Source organism: Apteryx rowi, unplaced genomic scaffold, assembly GCF_003343035.1.
Source record: "Apteryx rowi isolate R43461 unplaced genomic scaffold, aptRow1 scaffold_304, whole genome shotgun sequence".
NCBI classification, from domain to species: Eukaryota; Metazoa; Chordata; class Aves; order Apterygiformes; family Apterygidae; genus Apteryx; species Apteryx rowi.
In genome coordinates this window covers 408,747-421,155 of record NW_020449464.1, presented here as the reverse complement: position 1 = coordinate 421,155, position 12,409 = coordinate 408,747, and the positions used below count along the sequence as shown (strand labels likewise).

General features: G+C 38.5%; 1 protein-coding gene across 2 annotated transcripts in view; it reads left to right on the top strand.

Moving 5' to 3' along the window:
- NEDD4L (neural precursor cell expressed, developmentally down-regulated 4-like, E3 ubiquitin protein ligase) overlaps nt 1–12,409 on the top strand; it is a 160,811-nt gene that overhangs the window by 109,992 nt on the left and 38,410 nt on the right. Inside the window, exons 9-12 of one of the 2 annotated variants that reach the window (XM_026070140.1) lie at nt 209–341; nt 1,629–1,805; nt 5,623–5,697; nt 7,857–7,916. In XM_026070140.1, coding sequence (XP_025925925.1) covers nt 209–341; nt 1,629–1,805; nt 5,623–5,697; nt 7,857–7,916 — 445 coding nt within the window. The remainder of the gene's footprint in view (nt 1–208; nt 342–1,628; nt 1,806–5,622; nt 5,698–7,856; nt 7,917–12,409) is intronic. The other variant, XM_026070141.1, reaches the window with a different exon arrangement.

Here is a 12,409-nt window from a genome sequence, read left to right as displayed (position 1 = left end):
TGCTCCAGGTTTTATTTACTTTGGATTAAAGGGCTAAACTGTCTCCTGTTTATGAAGCCTGACATATGCAAGAATAATTCATTTTGTATTATAATCGAAAGGATAAAGTGAGATTTTGAAAACAATGGACAAAGTAAATGTTTTAATTTAACATTCATTATTTTCTTGTTCTTCCCTCCTTCACATCTTTCACTTCCCCACTATGCAGTGATGTGGGCTCTGATTCAGATAACAACATCAGACAGATCAACCAAGAAGCAGCCCATAGACGGTTTCGCTCTCGGAGGCACATCAGTGAGGATTTGGAACCAGAACCTATGGAGAGTGGAGACATTCCTGAAGTATGTCAAGGTCTTGGTTTTAAGAGTCAAACTAAATGCCAAGCTGAGGTGTTTCTCATTTGTGAGCTAATTACTATAAGTGCACTGTAATGTTTTTACACAGTTTTTGTGGAAATTGCCTGAGTAAAATCCCATGACAGAATAAAAATCCCAGACAGAGCCATGCTTTCAAGTTCACATGCATTTATGGGTGACTGATATTGTATGCACAATGCTAAAAACAATGCAAATGCTAGGACAAATAATTCCAAGCATTGCTTGGTATACGCAGGTTGATGGAAACTCTTTCAATATTCTGCTTTGAATAACAGTGGAAAAAGTTCCAGGAGTGGGAAAAATGAGGAACTGGAAGCAGGGGGGTTTTGTAATAATATAAGCTAATATAACCTGGTGACTGGAACTGCCATTTATTTCAATTTTCTTTAGTGCCTTGAATTAGTGGAAAAAGAAGAGGTCCCCCCCTCCCCCCCCCTTTTTTTTTTTTTAGAATTCTGAGATATTACTTCTCAATGTGTTTATACAATTTACAATTAGACTAAATAAAGGAAGTTTAGTGGATATTTGTTGGCTTAAGTGAGCTTCATGTTCAGAACTCTAATCGCATTCAATTTTAAGGACTATTTTATTTTACTAATCACAAAAATTCTTTGTGAAAGTTATCTTTGGTTCACTAAATGTTATTCAGAGCAAAAAATGGATTGTTGAGACTTTTATTGCGTTCATTGGCTATTAATAATTGATTTGTAAATACTTATGAATACTTTCTATTATGCATTTTATTCTGAATTAAAATTAACTTTTTTCTTACAATTTTTAGTAATGTAGTGCAGAATTAGTCACATTTTGAACACAATTTTGCATAGAATATCTCTAATGACAGCTGGTTTTTACTTAACATTTCATCTGCATCATTTTGTGTGTTGAATTGTAAAGCACTGTTTAATCTCCACCATGAAGACCATTTTGAAGACAGCATGAAACCCCCTTTTTTTCCCCCATGACTGCTTCCTACTGAGTAGAATGCTTGTTTGGGTGTTTCAGGGATTGGTTTATTTCATTTAATGCTAATCACATTAGTAGACCTGAAAGCAGCACTGAAGATGCATGCCTGTTTCATTATTTCACTTGATAGCAAGCCCATCTGAGGCCTTTTATAGCTCTTTATACTGCAAAAATAAGTAAAACACCAGTATTTGATGCAGTGAGGTAGTCATCTGGAGGCATACCAAAGAGAGAGACTCAGTCTGCCTTCTTAAATGCTAAACAGTCTTTTTTCTCTTTTGCCAGCCTTGGGAAACCATTTCAGAGGAGGCAAGCGCAAGTGGAGATTCCTTAAGCTTGTCCCTGCCGCCACCTCCTGCGTCCCCAGTGTCCCGAACCAGTCCTCAAGAGCTGTCGGAGGAGCTGAGCAGAAGACTTCAGGTCACTCCTGATTCCAATGGGGAACAACTCAGTTCTTTGATTGTACGTGACGTGCTCTGCTTTCTGTACAATCCTCTGTTACTATAATCCTCTGTTGGTTTGATATAGTCTGAATCATTTACATGGACAGTGGTCTTAGGAAAACCTAAGCACGCAAGCTAAACGTGTCTTCAAAAATGCATCTGAATTTTACCATAGAAGAAAGCGCCTTAAAGAACAATTCGACTTCCTCAGTTCAGGTTTAATATTTTCTTCTGTATGAGTTTAACTTCGAAGTCTGCTCCAGTTATACCTGTAGTGAAACAAAATATATCATGCAATACTAGAGAGTATCAAGCTAGGACTTTTCCATAGGAAAGAGGAAAAAGTGCTAATGCTGATCCTTTTCCGCAAAGAACAGATAAAAAAAAGAATAGATGTCTTACAATGATTTGAATGTCGTCTAGAGGCTAGTTCAGCAAATTATAGCTCTGATGGCTAATCGTCTGCATAAGAGACATTTGTGCTTTTGTAGATAACTACAGATTTCTGTAGGCCTTCACTTGGAGGGCAAGAGGCTAATTAGATAGGATCAGTGGCAAGATCAGGACCTACATTTTTTTACATTAAGAATAAAGATAAATGGTATATCAGCAAAATTATCTTAATTAAAATAGTAATTGTATTCCTGTACAAACTAGCTGTTTTATGAACCATTAAGTGATAACATATCAGTGCCATAAAAATTACAATCAGACCAAACTTGCAAAGTAAGAAATGGCAAAAGTCAATGCCAAAGCATTTAAAATCGCTATTACTATACATTATCCAGAGTAGAGGTTTGGGATACTGCAAATAATGAGGAAAAAAAAAACACATAATGAAATTACTGTAAGGTGCCATGCCAAGACACCCAAAAGACTGCATACGAAGACTGAGCGAGTCAGCAGTGTTTAGCCCCAGCTCGTCTGTCAGATGACTCATGTCTCTGAAGTGTCCTTCCCCGAACCTGCCTGCTGTGAGGGCTCATTAGCTTGATCCAGCACTTAAATCTGAGCTAGTTCCACATGAATAAACAGTGCTTGCCTTGGGCTAATAAATCTTCCTAATTCAGAGGTTGGCAAGCACGGTGCAAGAACTTCGTTTGGATTGAGACAGGTAGGCAGGAAAAGTTTGGTAGTACCAGCCAAACACAAGCTGATTCCATATGCTCAGGTATGTGCACTTGACATTTCTCCTTGATCCAGACTCCAGAAGGCTTCAAGATTAGCTCCATGCATTTGCATAGATGAAGCTTGGATCCAGAGTTTTTCCCAAACCCAACCAATGCTAGACTGGCTTTGCGTGAAGCTGACTCAAATGTTCTGAGCTGAAACTAGAAACACTTAACAGTTGCGTTTTCCCAACAGTGTGCCCGTGTTAATATATCCAGACTGACCTTTGATGGTTTTGCACAGAGACAGCTTCAGTGTCATCCATGCATAGTTAATTTATGACACAGCTAAATTGCCAACAGATAGTTGAGAGGTGATTGTATGTGCATGAAAAAATTATTTTATTGCTCTCATATGTCTATGACACTTCAGACTGCTGCTCACTGCATTTGTCAGACAAATCCTGTCATATTAGTCTTTAGCATAACATGAGCAAAATGTAATTTTTTTAACCTTCTGATCTTTTAGTAGAATATGCTTTTAAGACTGATGATACTTTTGAATAAGAGCTGACGGTTCTTGTATGCCTCTTAAATAGCTTGCTTCATGGTGTTGCTTCCCTGTCTTTCAGTGGTGCATATGAGCACCCACGTGAGTTGTTATAAATAGGCTGGGTCATTTGCTTATTTATTAGGGAATTCGTATTCATACCATTAGTGTCCAGGAAAGAGTAATACCAGTTACTCTTTGATTAAAAATGACGTATCAGTTATGCAAAATGATATGTTTAAGAATTACCCAACACCTGTTTCTATACATGGAACTTGCAACCTGAGTCAAACCACACAGAAAAGCAATGGAGCAGGGTATCCAGAAATCAAGCATATGTCAGCTAAATTTATCATACTTCAGTGCATGTAATTCACATGTTATCTCTAATACAACACCATAACCCCAAATAAACCTCCCATCATCCTCACAATTCCTATCCAAGAAGAAAAAAAAAAGTTCAACCCCCATCTCAGTTTCTTCACCAAAAACTGATTTAGCAGCAGTGCAATTAGCATCAGAAGAAGTTTAAAGTTTACCCTAGGTCACCTTCCCACAGAAGCTCCTGTGGTCTCTGATCCTCTGTATCGACTGCCTGGTAGTTCTGAGGTTATCTGAGATCTTATTTAAGTATAGGGCCTTCTGAAGGTGCATGCTTATCTGAAACAAGGGTTTGGTATGTGGAATATAGCAAATGCAGCAAGTTAGAAGGCTGCTCTTGAGAGGCTGGGTTGTTGATGCAAGCAAGAGAGAAGGCTGTTGCAAGGAAAAGGATTTTTAAATGCTGATATATTTTTTTYCCCCCCCATTTTATGGGATTTCTCATGAGAGTAACAAAAAATGATTGTTCAGACCATGCCTAATGCCTTCCAGATATCTTGTGAAACGGGTACAATCTATGGGAATATTTCAAAATTACACAATCACAGAGTCACAGAATTATTGCTATTAGAAGGGATCTGTGGAGATAACTTGGTCCAACCCCTGCTCCAGCAGGGTCAGCCAGACCAGGTTGCCTGGGACCATGTCCAGGTGGGTTTGAATATCTCCAAGGATGGAGACACCACAACCTCTCTGGGCAGCTTGTTCCAGTGTCCAACCACCCTCACAGTGAAGAAGTGTTTTTTTTTTAAGTTCAAGTGGAATTTCCTGTGTTTCAGTCTGTGCCCGTTGCCTCTTCTCCTGTCACTGGGCACCACTGAGAACAGTCTGCCTCTGACTTTTTTACTCCCCCCCATCTGATATTCTTACACATTGATAAGACCTCCCCACCCGGAGCCTTCTCTTGCCCAGGCTGAACAGTCCCAGCTCCCTCAGCCTCTCCTTGTACGAGAGGTGCTCCAGTCCCTTAACCACCTCTGTGTCCCTTTGCTGGACTCGTACAAGATCTGCTTTTGAATAAGATTAGTCAGGGTGTCTAGTAGTTAGGTATATTCTAATGTCCTTTCTGTATTATTTGTATTATATTTATAGATGCCCCAGTGATTTTAACCATATAGAGTTCTAACGCTAATAGTTAATTTGGTTTCGTGTTAAATTTCTGGATTAACTCCAGCCAGTTAACTTTTGACAACTTCTCTGTTGGTTGTTAAACAATCAACTTTAAAGCTGTTCTTAATGTTATTTTTGAAGAGTAAGCTGAGCATTATGTACTAGGAGCATATTTAGAAATTTTTAATACCACCAACAAAGGATCTCAGCAAGGCTGAGATCCCGGTAAGATATCTTCCAAACATACTAGAAAATAGATTTTCAAAAGCTCCATGGAATTTTCACCTCCCATTGCCTACTCCCATACTACTGATTCCAGGACTGTTCGTTTTCCTGTGTGTTTTCCCAGAAAGGTGGTAGAATGGCTTATCATCTTCCCTTGGATTAGGTCAATAAAACATTGTAAATCGGCTACTGAAGGTGGGTACAAGATGTGCTTGCAAGTAGTCTCTTTCTCTCAGTTAATCTAAAACATGGCCGCACAGAAACAGTCCAAGATGGAATGCTGAGAATTTACATTTTTGGTTGCTTGCCAGTTTCTGTAGAAATATTAAGACTAAAAAAACTGCAAGAAAAGTGTGATTTTTTTTAAGGATTAGGATTAAATATGAGAAAAGTAAAATTACTGAAGAAAATCCATGTATGTTTTTGTGACAATGTAACTTAGACATCTTTCTTTTTTTCAGCAAAGAGATCCTTCTTCAAGACTGAGATCTTGCAGTGTAACGGATACAGTTGCTGAACAGTCTCAGTTATCCTTGGTAAACCAAAGCTAACTTTTATTTCTTGTTTTTGTTTGAATATTTTCCGGTTCTGAAGGACATCTTTTCCTTTGGCTATGAATTCAGAACTAGATCAGTTACTAGTATGGACTTTTGATTATCCCAAATAGTAATGTATATCAAATTAATATCATCATGATCAGCAAGTAAAATGGTGAAATCCGTAAGACAGAAAAAATTTTTAGACTGTAAGCATAGTCACCCTGTCTAACTTTAGTTATCTAACACAGAAAGTTTGTTTACCCGACTCTTGATACACAGTCGGCAGAGAGAGAAATCGTCCAAGGCGGGGGCGGTACAGAGCAGGAGCCTAGTCAGGCTTTTTGATTAAAATATTGCAGCTGGGTAGGAGAGTGCAGTAACACCGTCTACACTTGGAACTGTAGCAACCACAGGGCTTTCCTATCAGGTAGATTTTTGTGCTCTGTAAATTGATTTTTTTTTGGAATATATGAACCTGTAAATAAAAAGTAGTAATATTAGACACTTGTAGATAGTCTTGGGAGTAGACACTCCCAAGTGTGAACAGAATTACAAATACAGTATAAGAAAATTGCTAAGAACATTAAAATGGATTAGTGTTTTACCTATCTAATTATAGCTATCCTTTTTGTGATAGTCCCTGTATAATAGAACCCCATGAAATGCCATCTGTCGTAGATTTATGATCTGAGTGATTTAAGCAAGCAGCTTTTCTTGTCCAAATTTATTTAAGGTAAGAAGTTAAATAGATCCATTAAACAGGAAAAGACGCTAAGATATTTTTCAAAAAAGTGGCAGTCTCTTTCACACCATAGCCCTGCACCTCTTCACTCTAATGGGTAGCAAGTTCTACATATTTTTTCCTGCAACCCAAGTATGAGGATTGCAAAGGTGGTGAGCTCTAGAGAGGCAGCTTCCCGCAGAATTGTACAAGATCCACTTCTGAATAAGATTAGTCAGGTTGTTTCAAAACAATTTGATATTAAAACAAATGATAATTTTTTGGAGAACTTCTTCCAGGATTTTTCCCCCCAGTTTTTATTAGAAATATATTACATATGAAATCACAAATAAAAAAGATTGTGCAAATTTGCTGTGGAAATATTGGTAAGTAGAACATATTAATAAGTTCATTACTAAAGCTGATGTCTCTCCCTCGTTTGCTTTCTGTTGTTATTAGGCAGGCATTTACAACAACCGTACTATTTTTCTCTTCATCTGTGTTGGTTTTTCATGTATTTTAGAAGTTGTTTAGTGTATCTAGATTTGCTGCTTTACAGATACAGGTAATAGCTGTTGTTCAAAGTAGTGCTTCTGAAGTATTATTCATCTCTCTGCTCTCTTTTCTGGGTGGTTTCCAGCACAATTACTCCTAAGCTGTCTTCTCTCTCTAGTAGAAGTTGGCTTCTATTGCAGTCTGTTGCAGGGCTGATGTTCTTTATTTAAAACTGGCTTATGGACTCTGGGTTTCTTTAACTGATGTAATCAGATTGGGCTTGCTTATGATGCATTTTTCAGTTTATTATTGTAGAAACTTTATTTCATTAGCAGATGTTCAAAACAGCAGAATTGAAAGCATTTCTCTAAAACTAGGATGTTACCTGATCTGACCAGTTTTTAATCTTTACTGAACTAATGATACTTTATATTCTAGCAACTGAACTCATACTTTCCTTCTAAACAAAGTGCTGCTCTTGACTTTATTAATCACCATTGAAAATTTGAAATACAATTTGAAATTCTCTTTTTTTCTGACTTTTTCTCTGTACTCATTGATGACCAGAATTTATCCATAATTGTTTATCGGTGGGAATATGCAAAATTTCTTCGTGCCTCAAAAAAAAATTAATCATGTTACACATTGAGTAAATGTTGTTAATATTATCACTAGCAATAGTGAACATATAGAATTGGATACTAGAACTCTTGAAATTAGTTCCCTCGGTATTTTGTGTGTGAAATTCTGACTGGGTCATCAGTGATTGATGTCTTCATTTTTTTTGCTGTTATTTTTGCATTAACATTATTTCAGTCTAATTGCTCTCCATTAATAAGCTTGAGAGTGTCTATGATTCTTTATTCCTAAAGATATGAGAGTAATCTGTGACCTTCATCACTAAATATACTTATCTGTAACATTAATTATCATTTAACAGCAGAGTGGTCCATCTAGGAGAGCTCGTTCTTCAACTGTCACAGGTGGTGAGGAACCAACGGTAATAATACTCTTTATCAACCACTATCTGTAAATAAAATGCGGGTTGGCTTTAGGTCTTATACAGCAATGGACGTTTTTTCACAAAGCAGCAGTATGTTGAATGAAATACTACCACTGAATCAATAGTTATATTTATTTAGTTCCTTAGATTTTGAATTTTCTCAGGTAATAAATACTGCAATTTCACTCTAATACTAACCCATTTTAGTGATGCAGATATGCCACTCAATTTTAACAAAGTATGGACTAAGGAAATACCATAAACTTCTAAAAAATGAGAGATAGAATGCCTAATTCTTTAAAATCCTATATTGAAAGAATCAGGGAGACACTTCAAATCAGTACACACGTAGCTATGATTTTCTTCTGCCTTCTCCTGCTCTCCATTAGACTAATCCAATTTGATTCTTCACATAGATCTTAATTTGAGAACTGTGGAGATACAGTAATGCATCACATCGGTCTTAATGGTCTTTTTAACTGCCAGTTTTCATTTTCCCTTAGTCGTTCAAAAGTCCAAGGCTGAATTTTTACTCTGAACATCCATCAAAATTCTTCAAGTGCTTTACTGAAAGTGTAGCACAAAGAAAGCAGTTTTAGTTTATATTGGACTCGGAGGAGTCAGGACTTAAATAGTATTTATGCATTGAAATGTAAAAGCATTATCTTCAAAGGTTCCCGTTCTCTCTGTCCTTTAGGCCTTTCAAGTTCGTAGCTGTATAACCTGCCAATAGTAAAGTTCCCAGGGCAGCTGCAGTTTGTTTTTAAGCACATGTGCATCTTCCCGGCTCCATGCAGAGCACCTCCTTGGGTTGGGATCCACAGATTGGACCTTCTTTAGCCGCAGCCCGTCGGGGAGCGTAATCCTGCAGAGCTGCCTGGCGCGGAGCCCGCCTGCGGGCTGCACAAAACCCCGGGGCTGTCGCGTCCCGAGGAAGCAGTGATGGTGCCCTTCTTGTCGCGGGCTTTGCCGAGTTACCGAGGAGCCCGGAGGCCCGGGTGCAGAGCCCTCCTGCCGGTGAGAGGGCTGAATCCTCCCTCATGTCTCCTCCTGGTCTGGTTGTGGTGCAGGGCGCTCTGTCGTTCCTACTGGATCTGCTTTGCAAAGGGARCGTGGGATTCGCGGCACTGGCAAGGGAGCAATGCTGAGCGTGGCGCTCTGGCCCCATGACCAACACACTTGGCTCAGTGGGTTAAGACACAAGCGTCTGAGCCCTTTCAGGAGCAGCAGCTAACCCCAGCATTGGCCCATCCTGACCGATTGCTCCAATTACTGCAATTTTGTATGAGAGTTTGTATTACCACCACGGCCCCACACGGTGGCCCGGAAGTAAGACACGGCCTCTGGTCTGGTTTAGAGTATGACTGAGGTCGGGAACGGTCTGTGCTGTTGATTGCCACCTGTCTTAGACCAGGCCGTGGGCCTAAGGAGGTTGCTGAAGCAGATAGTCACACAAACTAGCTTTAGTACCTGATTTAGATCCTCTGTGGGTCCAAGTGTGAGCGTTTAGATAGCTCATCAGAGTTCGGTACACTAAATAGTGATTTGTAATGCTAGCAGTGTTACGGCTGCCCGTCATAGAGTGGTTGACTTTTTATTTAGGTCAGTGGCAGAAGATGAGTAAATTTATTACCTGAGTCTGTGCAGTGAAGTAGGTATGGATGTCTGTAGATAAAATAGCATGTTTCTGTAAATATATCTGCAGTTATTAACCACCTTGCTTTTCATGATTTTTTTTTAAGTCTCCAAAGAACCTTTACCATTCCTCCATGAAAGGTACATTGTACAACTAGACTGAGCAAAACATTAGTTAGCGTATTATGCATGTCCCAGCATCTCCATTCTCATGACATCTGTTCTAATCCAGTTAGCTTTTGTTTTGTCCTTATTCCTAATACTTACTATTTTTTTCTGTCATTTATCAAAGGCAGTTGTTAAAAAGATTCAGTGTTTAGGTAATAGGCTCCTGATAATTCTCCCAAGTTTCTATGCTATATGATAGACTCTCCTTTGCACCGGTATCTAATATGGAAAGCAGATTCTGAGGCAAACTTTCTGTTCTGCAGGTTACCCTGTGGGTTGCATTAACCCACCATGAATATTAAGGAGAAAGGCTGCTGCTAACTGAATTTATTTGATAGGGTGTTAGTGCATTTTTCTTGTGTTTCTGTATCCTCACAGCACCTACTAAGTCTAAGTTGATCGTTACACCATCATACCATGAATAGAGTCTATATTATTACCACCAAATGATTAAGTTTTTTAATTGCAAATCCCTAAATTGTCCACAGCTTTTGTTTGCTCTGTACTGTAGACAATATTAATAGCCACTGAACACAGCAGATGTGTAAGACTGTGTAGCAGTCATACATTGGTCCAGAAAGTCTGGGAATCACTGTCTGCCCTCTAGTTTTCTCCCAGACTATCAGATAGGTTAATTATCTAACTTTAACCAAAGCCTAGTCTGGGGACTATGTTCAGGCCACTTACTGTGGCTTTACTGACCGTAGCTTGGAAACCATCAGAACAGTCTTGGACGAGCTGGGCTCCTTTCATTGCCTGCCAGCTCTGTGAACTAAGACAAGCAGAAAAACAGCAGTCTTTCCAGCAGTTGACCATTCAGGAAGGAAATGAAGTCTCATGATTTGTTTCAATGGGTATTGCTTACTTTCTTCATCTCTTTTCCTCTGTTTTCTGTTTTCTAATGTAGTTTATCATTGATATCAATGAACTGACCTGTTCATTGTCTTTTCTGGTTTCCTTTCTTGATTATCTAGGCAGTTTTCCAGCTCACTGTGTCAACTATGCTCTTCCATTAAAAAAACAAATATGCTGACTTAAGCAAGAGTCTGGGAAGAGGTCTTAAGCATATGAGGCAAGAACAGGAATTACAGTACATTAATTTGTTGGAGCAAAGAATGTAGAGTGCAGAAAAAGAATGTATCCCAAATTTCAGCAGGAGCCTTCAGTGGCCTAAAGAGAGTTACCAAATCCTGCTGTGCAATGTAATTCACATCTTGATCTCTGAGATAGTAGTTTTCCACTGTTGTCATTCACAGTAACTGTTTTTTCAATAGAATGAACATACCTTACAAATTGCACTATATAAGGGCACCGAAAGAGTAACTCGTTCAGTTGTACTGTGGTTGGGATGGTCAATAAGGCTGAAAATCTAGAGAAACACTTTGCCTCCTCCCTATTCATCCTGTATATATAAAATGCTGTAAATAGTTACAGGTTCTTCTTAACTGTCAGCCATAATGCAGTTGCTAATGATTTTTTTTCTAATCTAGCAAAATAATGTTTTCCTTCAAATGAATATGAATACAATACAGTTAAAAAGCTACTTGTGATATTTTTCATATGACTTTAAATTTCAGTCCTTTTAAGCATTTATTACTTTTCCTTTTACTGTTTTGTGGCAACCAAACTTTGTGGTTTCTAGTGCATCAAACTGTCTGAACAAATACATCTTGCTAATTCCACTTCATTACAATTTTCTAGTTCACCACTTTTGGCAGATATTTCTTAACCAGTACTCCCACATATAATTTGATGGGGACTACTTCATGTTTAAAATAAATTAAATATTAAAAGTACACAGTCATGAGATAGAAATAAATATTGTATCAAGCTATCCAGCACACTCTCTCTCTCTCTMTMTMTMTATATATATATATTATATATAATTTTTAAGCATCATGTATTATAGATAAACATGACAGATAAGAGCAAGAGGAAAAACATATTCTGAATTCCCAGGAGACCAATGTTAGTATTTCTTTAAAAGTTCAAGGCAGGGAAAAAGACAGTAGTATGATAAAGGTAGGAGTAACACTTTTTTCAGTGTGTTGGATTTTTAAATTAATTACAAGAAGCAGAAGTTTTTATATTAAAAATACTTATCTTTTTTCCCTCAGGAGAATGGTCATCAGTACAGTTGTTTCTTTATCAGGAAGACTTCTTTCTAAAACTAAAAAGCTTATGTTGACCCTGAGGATCAGTTTCTAACCTGTACGGAGGTGTTTGGTACTTTCCAGGCTGATTCTTCCCTTGGTTTTAGTTAAAGACGATACCAAAAACGTTTAAAGAGTCATCTTCAAACATCTTTCGTCTCTGGCTAATGAGCACCCGCCTCATAATCTGACATCCTTTTTCTTGCAGGATTTTTACGACCTCTTCTGTAATGCTTCTTCGTTCTAACCTGTTCTGAGTTTTTCTCCTTCACTCCTTTACCTTTAGTATAGCTTTTAAAAGTGCTGCGTGCTTAGGTATTGCTCTTGCCAGTGCTTCCCGAATTCAATTGACATTGGCCTCAGTGGGAGCACTATGCGAGAGCAGTGGGGCTGGGCGAGACTGAGCCTTCACCGGTTCTTCTTCGCCTGAATCCCGTGCTTGCAGACACGATCTCCTTCAGCCTGCATCTCGGCTGCTTACTGCAAACAGCCCTGACCAGGAGCTGTGCTTGCGATGGTCATCTCGAATGGGGA